The sequence below is a fragment of the Thamnophis sirtalis genome, unplaced genomic scaffold (assembly GCF_051295495.1).
Source record: "Thamnophis sirtalis isolate CommonGarterSnake01/CBP01778 unplaced genomic scaffold, rThaSir2_p1.2 scaffold_14, whole genome shotgun sequence".
Lineage (NCBI taxonomy): Eukaryota > Metazoa > Chordata > Lepidosauria > Squamata > Natricidae > Thamnophis > Thamnophis sirtalis.
Genome location: NW_028261394.1, coordinates 47,534,171 through 47,549,075, shown reverse-complemented (window position 1 = coordinate 47,549,075; position 14,905 = coordinate 47,534,171). Strand labels below are relative to the sequence as shown.

At 50.5% G+C, this 14,905-nt stretch overlaps 1 protein-coding gene across 1 annotated transcript; it reads left to right on the top strand.

The window, feature by feature from the left end:
• Positions 1-463: 463 nt before the first annotated feature.
• Positions 464-11,172, top strand: KIAA0513 (KIAA0513 ortholog; the record flags this gene model as incomplete). The annotated part of the gene is given in 6 exon segments (XM_087728640.1): positions 464-504; positions 638-722; positions 1,937-2,014; positions 4,725-4,805; positions 6,659-6,753; positions 9,615-11,172. Coding segments are annotated over 6 exon segments (430 nt in total), but the record flags the coding sequence as incomplete, so codon positions are not given.
• Positions 11,173-14,905: the final 3,733 nt, after the last annotated feature.

Genomic DNA, 14,905 nt, shown 5'->3' with positions numbered 1-14,905 from the left:
GCCAAAAAAAAATTTAATTTCACCACTGGGTGATCCGTGCAATCGTTGGAACCATTTCCCCCCCCCCGTCTCCCCCAACTTTTTAAAGCTTTTTTTAACTACTGGTTTCGGCGAGCGTTAGCATTATTTGCTACGGGTTCTAGCAAACCGGTAGCATTTCCTCCCTGGGCTGTCCTCTGGGATTCCCAAAGGCAGGAATAAAACCAAGGGGTGGAACTGGCTGGAAAAGGGATTTGGTCTGAGGGTCAGGGAGAGAACATCATCACACTAATAAATATTTATTTATGGGCGCGATTTGGGGGTGGGTGGGATCGACAGCATAGAAGCCGTCGATCGTGGCCCTTGGATGGATTGGACCCAATGATGGGTTGCCCTTGGTCAAGGCTGCCCTGGCTGAGCCTGTTGTGGCAGAGGGGGGGGTCTTGCCACCTCTGCCTGAATCCCACCTCTGCTCTTCTTCCAGGGATGGTGAAGAGAAGCCCAGGGAGAGGATGCAGAAATCAGGTAAGCAGATGGACCGAGAGAGTCGGTGGTCCTTGGTGGGAGCTCCGGACCTCTGAAGCAGGACAGTGAAGGTGGGAGGGGTCTGCCTGCTCTAAAAAACCCCTCCCCGGTGTGAATGTCCCTTTTGGTGCAGTTTCTCTGTACAGTCCCGAGGAGGAAGAAGAAAGAAACGGGGAGAAGATCTACCTCTACATGCACCTCAAGCAACAGCCCATCTGGTAAGGAGAGAGAAGATGCTTGTTCTGATCCAGATCCCCACACGCGAGAAACCCTCTGTAGTTAAATCAGCGATTCCTTTATTAGGAGCCCCAGCAAGAGGTTCCTCTCTCACTGCAGGCTAACAAGTCTGTCCTTCTAGGAGATGAATAGTTGTCTGCCACACCCATTCATCTCCGCCCCCTGCCTTTGATCCCCAGAGCTAAGGAGGGGCTTCGGTAGCAACGGTGGCTCTTCCGTCCCAAGGACCGGCCCATAGATTTCCACTGTTCTCCTCTCCTCTGCCACACCCATTCATCTCCGCCCCCTGCCTTTGATCCCCAGAGCTAGGGTGGGGCTTCACTAGCAGCGGTGGCTCTTCCGTCCCAAGGACCGGCCCATAGATTTCCACTGCTCTCCTCTCCTCTGCCACATCTATTCATCTCCGCCCCCTGCCTTTGATCCCCAGAGCTAGGGAGGGGCTTTGGTAGCAACGGTGGCTCTTCCGTCCCAAGGACCAGCCATAGATTTCCTCTGCTCTCCTCTCCTCTGCCACACCCATTCATTTCGCCCCCTGCCTTTGATCCCCAGAGCTAGGGTGGGGCTTCGGTAGCAACGGTGGCTCTTCCGTCCCAAGGACCAGCCCATAGATTTCCACTGTTCTCCTCTCCTCTGCCACACCCATTCATCTCCGCCCCCTGCCTTTGATCCCCAGAGCTAGGGAGGGGCTTCGGTAGCAGCGGTGGCTCTTCCGTCCCAAGGACCGGCCCATAGATTTCCTCTGCTCTCCTCTCCTCTGCCTTCTGCCCATCCACGCGTCAGGCCCTGGACCCAGCTGTTCCTCCTCTTCCTCATCAGCCACCTCCAGACCTGGGGGCTGTTGACACTTCATCTGAGGGCTGATTGACAGGCCAGGCTCCGCCTCCGTCTCTCTCTCTGCCAGCTCCATTCCTTCTTTCCCCTTGGAGCACCCAGGTTGCCTTGATGCTGGCCCTGACTCCCACGCCGTCTCCTCTTCCTCCTCTGATTCGGCTGCTGGAGGCCGTAACAATGCCCTTCTCAATCTCCACAGCCCCCAAAGAAAAACGGCCCTCAGAGCACCTCAGCACAGGGTCCTTCCAACCACCCAGAACCCGGCTGCCCTCCGTGCTCCGCCTTCCTTTTATTTATTAAATTTATATGTGGCCCATCTCACTACCCAAAGCAAACTCTAGTGTCTTCGTCCCGGTTTTTGTAGGCACACGCTGAGGTTCTGGAACGCAGCTTTCTTCGACGCCGTCCACTGCGAGAGGCGGAAACGGTCTCCCACTACCAGGTAAGCCTCTCCCGGGCGGCCCCTCTGGCTCTGGAGGAGGGCGAGGGGGAGGAAAGGTTGGCTGGAGAGAAGGTTTCCCCTCCCTCTCTGGCCTTCAAAGTCCCCTTGTCAAGATGGCTCCTCCTGTTTGTTTGTGGGCGAGCTGCTTTTGGATGTTCCTCTTCGGATGTAGAAGCTCACGGAGCAAGCTCAGCTTTTGGCCCACGGTCCAAAGAAGGGGGAGATTGGTGGGAAGGCTCTTCACTCTTGTACTGTCTTGTTGGAGGGTTGAAAAAAACTAATTCTCTCTCTTTCTCTTTCTCTCTCTCTCTCAATGTCTGTAACCCTGTTCTTTTTTTTTCCTGGTTCATTTCCTCCGTCCTTTCCTTCCTTCCATTCTTTCTTCCATCCATCCTTCTTGCATGCACTTGCCATGTGACTTCTCTTGGCCCTTCCTGCTGCCACTCCAGAGGGGACACTGGGAGGAAGAGGAAAAGAGGTGTGTCTTCCCACCTTTACTGTCTCCCCTTTCTTTCCCCCCCCCCCCCGTCCCCTACCTAAACGGTTATCCCAGTCCACAAATTTCCCCCCCGGTGGGTGAGAAATCCTGTCGCCTGTCTCAGCTAGACGACAGAACTGGGTCACTCATGAATTTACCGAATCCTCTTCTTTGGCCTGGTGGGGGCTGCCTGCTTTATCCCGGCGGTCAGCCCTCTCTCTTCTCTCTGGGACCACCTTCAGAGGCTGTCCTGGGGGGGGGGCTCTCCAACAGACCTCTGTGGCCTCCTGACTAAAATTTGCCTTGCTTTGGAAAACAGCAATAGGGAGAAATTTTGCACAATGGGCAGGATTCCCTTCAAAGACAGGAACTCAACTTCTAGTTCCCTGGTGGAGGCCAGTGGGTTTAAAACAACAACAACAACACGGGCTGCCTACTGTTTATTGTCGTCTGAATTTGCATCCCACATTTCCATCCCCATCAGATATCCTAGCTCAGGAATCACACTTAGGTTAATTGGGTTTTGCCATTTCTGCGTCTTGGCAGCGGGGGTAAGTCTGTGGAAAGAGATTGCCGCTTTGAGCCTGTAAGAAAGTTTCTGAAGTTTCAGTGTTCTGTTTTGGTTTCCCCTTCCTCCTCCTCCTCCTCCTCCTCCTCCTCCTCCTCCTCCTCCTCCTCCTCCTCTCCTCCTCCTCCTCCTCCTCCTCCCTCCTCCTCCCTTTCTTTTGACTTCTGAGTGCCTTTGGTGATTTCCGTCTGGATGGCATATTCTGTCTCTCCCTCCCCTTCCATTCCTTTTGTTAACTGTCTGGACTTTACACATCTCCTCTTCTGAGTAAGTTCTCTCTTGCCCCGATGATGATACTCTGCGTTTTCCCCTCTTACTGGGGCTTTATCCTGCTGCGGCCCAGGCCGGCTTGCTCTTCTCCCTACAGCAGTGATGGTGAACCTATGACAAGGGGGAGCCGCCATGCCATTTTGGGGGGGACACACCAAGCCTCTGGACCCCCTGGAAGGTGTGGGAGAGGGTCCTGACCTTGTGCTGCTTTGGGGGGGGGGGCTTCAAAAAACGTGCGAGTGTTCCCACGCGATCTTCAGAACCTCCGCAGACCTTGTGAGAAGGAAGCACACTCGTGGGATCTCCAGAAGTTCTGGAGAAGTGGTTTTGGAGAGACCTCTTTGGTCCGTGTGTGTGTGTGTGTGTGTGTGTGTGTGTGTGTGTGTAAAACACACTAGTAGAGTCTGGATTTTTGACCTGCTGAGTGCAAAGGGTTCTTCATCCCTGTCCTAGGGGTTTTGCGCACACAGTCTCTATTGCACATCCTAGATCGGGACTAGGAATAGTAGTGAAATCCCACAACATTCATAACATAAAATGGGGCTGGATAAATCAACAGCCCCCAGGCCTGCTGGAAGAGCCAGGTCTTAATTGCTTTGCGGAAGGCCGGGAGAGTAGTAAGGGTCCGGATCCCCACGGGGAGATCGTTCCATAAGGCCGGAGCAGCTACAGAGAAGGCCCTTCCCCGGTGTGTCCCTTTCCATCTGGTCTCTCTTGTGGGCCTCTCCTCTGGGGGAACCTGGGTCCTCCTTTCTCTGAAATGGTGACCAGATTTTTTCAGGGTTGGTGGAAACGGCAAGAACTTGGGCGGTTCCAGAATGTTTAATTCTAGATGGTGGGAGCTCAGATTTAAAGCTAACATTTTGATCAGGTTATCAGACCGAAGGTAGAGCTTTTAAACCTTTCTCCTTTCCACTTCATTCCTCCCCTCCCTTGCTGTGTGTATGGCTTTCTCCTTTCCTGCTCCCCACACAACAGATGTCTTGTAAGGACTGGGTGTGTCACACCAATCACCATTATGGTGGCAGCTGACTTCCTTGAAAAACATCTCGGCTTGTAAAGTTGAGCATGTTTTTGGAAGAGGGCTCCAGAGAAGCTAAATAACCATGAACGCAACCCACAAATGCAAGGGAAGCTTGTTTAAAATTCATCTCTGGACTTCCCACAGTGACACAAGCACAAATACAGAATCTGAAATCGGCAACAGGCAACACACCTTTTGATGCGACTTAAGAAACATCTCCCAAGTGGTTGCCACAATTGATAGCTAATAAGGGAAAGCAGGTATCCCCTTCCCCCCCTTGCGCCTATCCATTCCTGCCAATTTTGACACATGATGTGCCGGTCGATTGCGCAAGGAACCCTGGTTACATGATCCCCACCTGTGTTTGCAGGGAGAAGTGGTGCCACATGACGCAGGAGGAACGCGACGATAGCCTCCGTTTTAATGAGAATATCACCTTTGGACAGTTGGGGTAAGTACCAAAACCAGCCCTTGGTTTCAAGTTAGTGAGAAAAAGAAGACGAATTTTCTCAGCCTTCAAAGATTAGTTTCTTACCTATACCGTGTACGGGCTCTGGGAAGTCGGGGGGGGGGGGGAAGGGAGGTGGGGTGTTAGGAGGGGAGGGGGATATATAGTATGTGTTAGATTTTAAAGTAACGCGACCATTGTATACTGTTGTATACTGCACTTGTATAGCAATAGCAGTTAGACTTATATACCACTTCATAGGGCTTTCAGCCCTCTCTAAGCGGTTTACAGAGTCAGCATATCGCCCCCAACAACAATCCGGGTCCTCATTTTACCTACCTCGGAAGGATGGAAGGCTGAGTCAACCCTGAGCCGGTGAGATTTGAACAGCCGAACTGCAGAATTGCATTCAGCTGAAGTAGCCTGCAGTGCTGCATTTAACCACTGCACCACCTCGGCTCTTATACTGTTGTATACTGTTGTTCTTTAATTTCACTGTAAAAATAGGACAAGCTGAATATATTAACAGATAGTAGAAATACACCGAAGGGAGGAGTAGAGGGATAGAAGAAAGAGGGGTAGAGAGAGTGGGAGAGAGGACGGGAGGGAGGTTGAGAAGGAAGGGAGGGAGTGTATCGGGAGAGAGGAGTGGTAGAGGGGGAGGGGAAGTAGGGTAGAGGGGAATGTTGGAGGGAAGAAGGAAAGTTGGAGGGGGGAGGAAGAAAGGGTGTACGGAGGGTCGAAGTGGTATATTGGGTTTGTATTTTGGGGGGTATTATTGACAAGAGGAATGGCTGTGTTTATTGTTTAATGTTATATGGCCCCGGTTATGCACAGTATATATGTGACTGTACGAAATGAAAATGGAAAATAAAAACACATTTACATTGGGGGAAAAAAAATTAGTTTCTTCTCTCTCTATTAAGACAGTAATTATTCTTTAAATGCCTGCCATTAATCATACTGGAAATCCATGCGTCCCTAATGTGTTCTCATCTCCAGGCTACCCAATGCATGGGCCTCCTTTGCATTGCACATTCTTGGAGGTCTGTGCTGGCCTTCTACGTTTTTTTCGGTCTTCTGAAGGTCTAGGCTTGTCTTCTGAGATGATGGGAATTGGATGTATCTGGAAAAAACTCGTTCTGGATCACCAGAAGAAGCAGCGGGTGGCTTCAACCACCTGTTCTAATAAAAGTCAAACCAGTTGTGTCTTGAAATAAATATATACGCAATGTGTTAATAGGAGGGGTGGGCTTGCTTTCAGCTCAGAGTAGGTAGGGCTCAAAAAAGCCACCAACCAAGAGTGAATTAGAAAGATCTAACCTCTGCTTACTTTATGAGTTTATTTTGGGGACCAGCGATAACGTAAACTTCATGGCACAGATCTGGTCAAAGTTCTGACTCCCCAGATAACTTAGTTCATATCATCCTCATCTTCTTTTTAATGAACTTCCAGGGGCCACCAGTTGTGCCCTGGGTAGCGATGGGCTGAGGTTACTGGGAGACAGGATCAAAATTGATGTCCTGTTTTGCCTGGGGAAAGAGAGAGATCTGTGGGGGGCTCTGAAGACAGCAGAAATGTAGCTGGAGACCATGGATCCTTGATTTAAGCAGAGAAGGAGGCTGTATGGACCCACCACATCTGGGATCCCATGACTTCCTTTTGATTCCCCACAACTTAAATGTGGAATCCCGGTCAGATTCTTGAAAAATTCAGCCCAATGTTGCTTCTTCAGTGTCTCACACAAAGATTGTTCCTCTTGTTCCTTGACTTTTGTCCAACTGGATTGAACCAACAAACCCCTAAAGTTAAGATTTCTGGCTTGTTCTGACTTCTCTTTACTTTCCTCGACTAGAACGTTCACTCATAACATGCTGGCTTTTGGGCTGAACAAGAAACTTTGCAACGATTTCTTGAAGAAGCAGGCAGTGATTGGCAACCTGGATGAAGGTAGGTTTGAGCCCGGGAGGAAGGCCCAAGGGCCTTTGCAAAACCAGGGGGAATCTTTGGGGAAGGAGAACGGGGAAGAAGAAGAGCAATTTCCCTGCAGAGCTGTGTTTCTCAGCCTGGGCACCGATCGGTCTCCGGATACGCTTCAAAGTGCCAGTCGTAACTTATAAAGCCCTTCATGGTATTGGACCTGGGTACTTGAGAGACCGCCTGCTGCCAATTACCTCCCATAGACCCATTAGATCTCACAGGGTTGGCCTCCTCCGGGTGCCATCTACCAGCCAATGCCACCTGGCTATTACCCGGGGAGGGCCTTCTCTGTGGCAGCTCCGGCCCTCTGGAATGAACTCCCCGCAGGGATTCGGACCCTCACCTCTCTCCAGGCCTTCTGGAAAGCCGTCAAAACCTGGCTGTGCCGGCAGGCCTGGGGTTGATGAATTCCCCTCCCCTCTCGACTGCTTTGGCTGTGTGATTTTCGTGTATTTTAATTATGTGTATTGTTGTTTATGTTCCCTTTCCCCTTTGAGTTGTTCGCCGCCCTGAGTCCCCCCTGGAGAAGGGCGGCATACAAATAAACCAAAACTAGGAACCAAGGTGGCGCAGTGGTTAAATGCAGCACTGCAGGCTACTGCTAGATCAGCAGTTCAGCGGTTCAAATCTCACCGGCTCAGGGTTGACTCAGCCTTCCATCCTTCCGAGGTGGGTAAAATGAGGACCCGGATTGTTGGGGGCAATATGCTGACTCTCTGTAAACCGCTTAGAGAGGGCTGAAAGGCCTATGAAGCGGTATATAAGTCTACTGCTATTGCTATTGCTATTGCTAAAACTAAACTAAACTAAACTAAACACCTTTCAGATGTGTAGACTTCAAATCCCAGAATTCCCCAACCAGCCTCACTGGGAGTTGAAGCGCACACCCCTTCAGTCTCCCGAGGTGGAGAATTCCTGCTCTCTTGATGGCTCCTCTGACACTTAAGTGGCAGCTTCCAGTGGACTCCCGTTCCAGGAATTCCTCAACCAACGTGGGAGTTGAAGTCCACACATCCTCAGGTTGCCACGGAAAAAGCTGTTTGGGGGATTCAGATGCTCCTATCTTAGCCTTTTGGCTTCGCCTTAGGCTGCCTGCTGCCCCCCTTCCCCCCAGATGTGTGCCCCCCCCCATCCTCCACATGGCTGAAGCTGATCCCCAGACATCTGGAGGACATCAATTCAGGAAGGATGGTTTTTGACATAAACCGTATGCAGAAGTAGCCCAGGCTGCCGATTGAATAATGGGGAATTTGCTGTTCTTGCAATGCTGGTGACAGATGTGGTGGAACCGTCTTGGCCCAGTGCAGGATTGCCCAACCGCGTCAACTTTTAAGGCTTTTAAGACTTCAACTGCCAGGATTCCCCAGCTGGCATAGCAATTAGTCCACAAGTCTTAACGCTGACGAGGTTGGACGCGCACCTTTGCTCTAGCGCAGGGGTGTCAAAACTCCAGGCCCGCGGGCCGGATTTGGCCCATGGGTGCTTAGATCTGGCCCCGTGGGCTGCCCTGGAAATAGCAAAAGATTGGCCCACCGTGCTTCTGTCAGCAAAAACAGGGCTTGGGAGTGCCGCTCGCAGCCCTCCCGAGCTCCACTTCCGGTGGCAGAGGGCTGCAGGAGGCCGTCCCAGCCCAAAACGGAGGGCGAGAGCCCATTTTTGTTGGCAGAGGACTCGGGCCACTACAGGTGCCTGCCCGACATGAGTGACGTCATGCTGGCCATGTCCACCACCCTGGCCACACCCATCTTGCCCCCCCCCCCACGCAAGGTCAAGCACAACTCTGATGCGGCCAATTTCAAAAAAATTTCAAACCTCCTCTGTGGGTGTGGCCTCCTTTGTGGGAGTGGCTTGCCGGCCATGTGACCTGGTGGGAGTGGCCAGCCATGTGTTCTCTCTCTCTCTCTCTCTCTCTCTCTCTCTCTCTCTCTCTCCTTCCTTTTGTCTCTCTGTCCCTTTTTCCTTTTTTTCTTTCATCTCTCTCACTTTTTCTTTCTTTTTTTCTTTTTTTTATTTCTTTCTTTCTCCTTTTCTTTCTCTTTCTCTGTGTGAGTGTGTGTGTGTGTGTCAGTGGTAGGTTTCAAAAATTTTTCAAACCTACTCTGTGGGTGTGGCCTCCTTTGTGGGAGTGGCTTGCTGGCCATGTGACCTGATGGGAGTGGCCAGCCATGTGTTCTCTCTCTCTCTCTCTTTCCTTCCTTTTGTCTCTCTGTCCCTTTTTCCTTTTTTTTTCTTTCATCTCTCTCACTTTTTCTTTCTTTTTTTCTTTTTTTCTTTCTTCTTTCTCTTTCTGTGTGTGTGTGTGTGTGTGTGTGTGTGTGTGTGTGTGTGTGTGTGTGAGTGGTGGGTTTCAAAAATTTTTGGAACCTCTTCTGTAGGTGTGGCCTGCTTTCCGGGTCCACTGGTGGAACCTCTTCTAACCGGTTCGGTAGATTTGACGAACCGGTTCTACCGAACTGGTGCGAACCGATAGGAACCCACTTTCTATCTTAATGTCTGTATTCCCCCTTCCCGGTTTTGTGTGAGCCGCCCTGAGTCCCCTCAGGGAAAAGGGTGGCCTACAAATACTAATAAAACTATCATAAACTAAACTATCAAACTTCTGGATGCGGCCCTCAATGAAATCAAGTTTGACACCCACATACCCCCGGCCTAGCACAGTAGGGGTTACTAGGTTGCGGGAGAGGAATGCCTAGGGATTTCCATTCTGTAGGCTGGAAGAGTTCCTGCTGAACTGGAGCTCCAAGCTCTTCTCCCCACCGCCGGCTTGACCCGACCCGTTGACCTTGTTTCTGAAGATCTCTCAGCTGGTTCTCCTTTGATTCTCTTTTCAGAGCAGTACAAGCTTCTGAGCGACCACATTGATCAAATGGCTGCTGAATAGTTTCCACAGCCTGCCAGACGGAGAGGAGAGGCCGGCGGAGGCGAAAAGCTGTGAGACGCGTCTCCTGGGCCGTCCTGAGACTTCAGATGGGCTTTTAAATCCACAGACCCCCCCCTACAGACTCTGCAATAATCCTGCATGATTGCTGTTCAACCGTGTCGTGCTGTGCTAAGCAGCCCGTAGGCGTAGATTTCTCCATCCCAGGACGCCTGTCTCCTTCCGCAGCCTCAAGGACACCACTTCCTCCGACTTCGGGCATGAAAGACCCTGGCTTTGGCCCCTGTCTGGGGAGATCCCTCCACGCAAGGCAGGGAGAATCATTGGGGCCAGGACAGCTGGGCCTTTTGAGAAGGACGGCAAAAACAAAAACAAAAAAACCCTCCACGCATCATTGCAGACGATTTGAAGGAGCCAGAGTATTTTTTTCCCCCAACAGCCATGAAATGTAAAATGGGACTTGTGCAGGAGTTGTGCACCGAGCCAAGGTGGCGCAGTGGTTAAATGCAGCACTGCAGGCCACTTCAGCTGACTGCAGTTCTGCAGTTCGGCTGTTCAAATCTCACCGGCTCAAGGTTGACTCAGCCTTCCATCCTTCCGAGGTGGGTGAAATGAGGACCCGGATTGTTGTTGGGGGCGATATGCTGACTCTGTAAACCGCTTAGAGAGGGCTGAAAGCCCTATGAAGCGGTATATAAGTCTAACTGCTATTGCTATTGTGATGGAACGGACAGGCAGATAAAGGGCTTTTAGCTTTTCTACAGAGCCGGTCATTCTGGAGGAAGGTCTTTGTAGATGCAGAAGGCTACTTCAATTCGTCCTGTTGGGCAGAGAAAGGTATTTAAAGGCAGGGAGGGGCTGACCTTTGTAGTTTTTGAACCCTTAAGATGCTGTGTAAGCCAGCCAACCAGGCCCAGATTCCTGATTGCCTGGAGCAGTTCTGGGGCCTCCTGTGTCCTTTCAATGCAATATGTTCCGATGGAACCAGGAAGCTGATCTAACTCAGGAGGTGTAAACAAGAACCAACCCCAACATTGGTTGATGTAGTTGGTCAACTGGTTGACCCAGATCGACTGATCCCATCTGTCTGGTTTGTCAACCTCACAGAGGCTTCGCCTGGTTGGGCCACATGAAGCAGGTGGAGGGTTGTCTGTGAGGTCCCACCATTCACAAAGGTGAAGGCTTACAGGGCAGCCACAAGCCACCTTTGGGGGGGGGGGGGAGGGCAACCAAAATATTCTTCAACACCCCCTCCCGTTGGGAGAAGACTCTTCCGTTCTGCTTCTCAGGCCTTCGATGATCAACCTGTGTTCTCGTGTCTGGTGTGCAAGCGTGTTTCTAAGGGCCGGTTGATGTTTGGGTGTGTAGGGAAGTGTTCTCCATTCGTGTTGCGTGGCTGGATGGATGCCGATTTCTCATTCTTTGGGAAAAGAAGACATCGCTGCTAGCGGTTGGTTGGTTTACAGAATCCACAAGAAAATCCATTTCTCTCCCTTTCTCCCTTCCCCCCCCTCTCCTCTTCCCCTCCCTCCCTCCCTCCCTCTCTCTCCCTCCCTCCCTCCCTCCCTCTCTGTACATGTGCCTGTTATTTAGGAATGACAGTGAGTCTTCACCTTAAATCTTGGAATAACCCGCGAAAGTTGGACCCTTGCAGATCCCTTGTCCACCAGGAGAGGGCGCCAAGAGAATAGGTTTTTGACATGCTTCCTCTTTGAGCGTTCAAGGAAGGAATCCTTGCTTATCAGTGTTTCTCAACCTTGGCAACTTGAAGATGTCTGGACTTCAACTCCCAGAATTCCCCAGCCAGCTGGGGAATTCTGGGAGTTGAAGTCCAGACATCTTCAAGTTGCCAAGGTTGAGAAACACTGGCTTAGATGTTAGTTGTCTCTGTTGACTCTGCCCTGGGAGTGGGGGTGACTTCTTCTACTGATAGAATTTTTGGACGCTCCCCTTATTATTTCCACTTGTTAACCAGATCCTTTCCTGGTGGTTTCCAAAACAAGCAGCTTGCGGTCTTCAGCAGCCTGTTCCTTGCCAGTAGCAGCTTCTGTTAAGAGTTGGAGCCCAGATAAGCATCTGGAGGAGGCTCAGCACATCAGTATTCCTCCCGCTTGGCTTTTCGCTGTTCCTATTCCTGCAGGAAAAGCCCAAACCACCACATCTGGAGAGAGGCCTCTGCTAAATTCTTCTAGCTCGGCTTTTCTTCTAGTTTGGGCAAGGCATCTACTTCTCCCAGCAGGCATCAGCTTATAACACACGGCGGAAACAACGCATCGAGGGATGCACCAACAACGGGTTGATTGCAAAAGGGTTTCACGGTGGGGCAAACTGGCATTAAAACTCAGCTACCACTTCTGGATGATTGAAAGCACGGATCTGAAGACGGCTTTGTGTGGATTTCTCTTGGGTTCCTGCAAGCCACAGCAATCCAGGGCTTTATTCCATGAAGGCTGCAGGAGTCCCGTTCCTCTGATGCATATCGTCCCATCTCCTTTTATACCTTCATCCTTTTGGGTCTCTCGTCAATTGTGCTCATGTGAATTTGTTTTTTCCTCTCTGTTCCACGGTTAAATCTTGAAGGGTTTTTTTTTCTGTTTAAGGGGGGGGGGGTGGCTGGAGAGAAGCACTGAACCGAATGTGAGCGAAGAGTCTACGATTAGTGGAATGCCAAGACATAAATCCAGATGTGTGCTTGCATTTCTGAGGTCGGCTTTAAAGGCCTGTTGGAGGGGGGCATTGTCATTGCAATGAAGAGTTTAAGCGACTTTTCGGGTCTGCAACAGATCCTAGGTTTTTTGTGTGCGGGAGGGTGTTGCTGAATATGTCATTTTGAGACCATCCTTCTCTTGTTTACCCTTTTAAAAAGCAAAAGCAAAAAACAGAACTGCATATCGTACGATTGTAAGCATTTCCATCTTGTGAGTTTCGCTGAAGTTTTAAAACTGCTGTGTTTGGTTGTGTAATATATAATTATATATATATATATATAATGTTCTGATGTACATTGGGTGCACTTGTGAGTGCCCTGTATCAAGAGTGCGACTTCATGTCCTACGTGAAATATTGTTGTTTTTAACTTATGTACTGAAAACATTTCAAGTTCTCATTGCGACAGAATCAGGGGAAAATAAAATAAAGCTTCAATAAATAAATGAAACTACATCTTCGCTCTTTTTTCCCCCATACCCAGGTTACGCTTATTCCATATTCCCGTCTTCTGTGCTATTCTCTCTCTCTCTCTTTTAAATAAATGGAATGCAAGTAATCCTTGACTTATAACCATCCATTTGGCTGTCATTCAAATGGCACTGAAAAAAAGGGACTTAGGACCAGTTCTCACCCTTATGAGAAAGAACAACAGGAAAAGAAAAGGTTAAAAAAAAATGGCTCGTGATCTTTACAGTAGTCATAAAGGCCTTTGGATTTCACCCACTTTCTCTGTGGTTATAACATCGCTGCCTTCTTCTTCGCATAATCTACCCTTTCTCAACCTCATAAATCACCAGTCTTCCTTGGTGTTTTCCGTGTGGTCGTGGCACTGGTGTTGAACCAGAGAAAGCCCTTGTCTACCGTGATTCCTTAAGTCTTGCGCCAAGATCGCCCCATGCCTTGTCTCCGTGGCTGAATCTGGCCACAGGCGATGACCACGGGTAAAAGTGGCAGGGGAGTCAAAGCTAAACACCTTGCTTCAGCTCCTAAGAAGCCACACCTGTGTTTGGTTACTACGGATACACCTGGATCGACACAAAAGCCTTGTGCAGGAGATCTCCTGATCTTGTCCCACAGAGGATCAATCTGCGGGGAGTGGAATGCTCCTACCCCCATTGCAAGCTTCGAAATGCCGAGTTTGAAAAGCTCCCTCTTCCTCCTCCTCCTCCTGCTTCTTCTTAATCCCCTGCAGGGCTCCGTGCTGGGTCTAAGGGACGGGTCTGCAGCCTCCAGCCTTCCTGAGAAATGTGCGGCTGACAAATTCTTCAACCTCGAGACTGGCCAGTGTGACTCCTGTGCTCCAGAGCTGATCCAAAGTCCTGAGGGTGAGTGGGGAATAGATGGGGTGGTGGTGGTGGGAACTGCGACAGGGAAAGGGGCAGCCCTTGAAGAGTATTCGGAGACTTCAACTTGTCCAGAATGCAGCCGCGCGAGCGATTGTGGGTGCACCTCGGTACACCCACGTTACACCTATCCTCCGCGAGCTGCACTGGTTACCGATCGGTCTCCGGATACGCTTCAAGGTGCTAGTCGTCACTTATAAAGCCCTTCATGGTATTGGACCTGCGTACTTGAGAGACCGCCTGCTGCCAATTACCTCCCACAGACCCATTAGATCTCACAGGGTTGGCCTCCTCCGGGTGCCATCGACCAGCCAATGCCACCTGGCTATTACCCGGGGGAGGGCCTTCTCTGTGGCAGCTCCGGCCCTCTGGAATGAACTCCCCGCAGGGATTCGGACCCTCACCTCTCTCCAGGCCTTCCGAAAAGCCGTCAAAACCTGGCTTTGCCGGCAGGCCTGGGGGTGATGAGTTCCCTGCCCTCTCGTGTATGGTTGTGCGACTGTTGTTTACTTTTATTATTTGTATTTTGTTTTTTATGTTCCCCCTTTTTTTCCCCCTTGAATTGTTCGCTGCCCTGAGTCCTCCCGGAGAAGGGCGGCATACAAATAATAAAATACAAATACAAATGTACATCCAGCAGCAAGACTGCAATGTAGGAACTATCTGGGGGGGGGAAAGAATTGGACCTTGGAAAAATCCCACCCCTTTTTGCGAAGAAGCTGCAGGAAGGAGAAGCCTTAATGAGTTATTAGACGCTGTGTTTACAGCTACCGAAATGCCAACTCTGCAGAAAAGGAAGCGCATTGGTGCATCCCGAGGGTGCCCTTGGGGGCCGTGCAGTGAGCATGAAATTATGTGCCACGGCTAATTGCAGACTTGCGGGGGAAGCTTTTGATTTGTGGCGGGGTCCCGCTGCAATCTCAATTCTTCTCGCTCGCCCCCCCCCCTGCCCTGCTACTTTCCCTATGCAAAAACATCCACTCAATAACAAGAAACGCCGTTTAGCTGTTCCTGTGGCCTTCGCTGCATATTCTGCAAGGGTGCAAGTAGTTCTTGTTTAGCGACGAGAATTGGGAGCGGCAGTGCCGTCGCTAAGCAAAGTGGTTGTAATCCTAGTGAAGCTGACTCTGCTTTCCTTTCCCCCCACTTGGGATGCTAACTCGGCTGCTGGGATAATTCACACGAAGGGAGT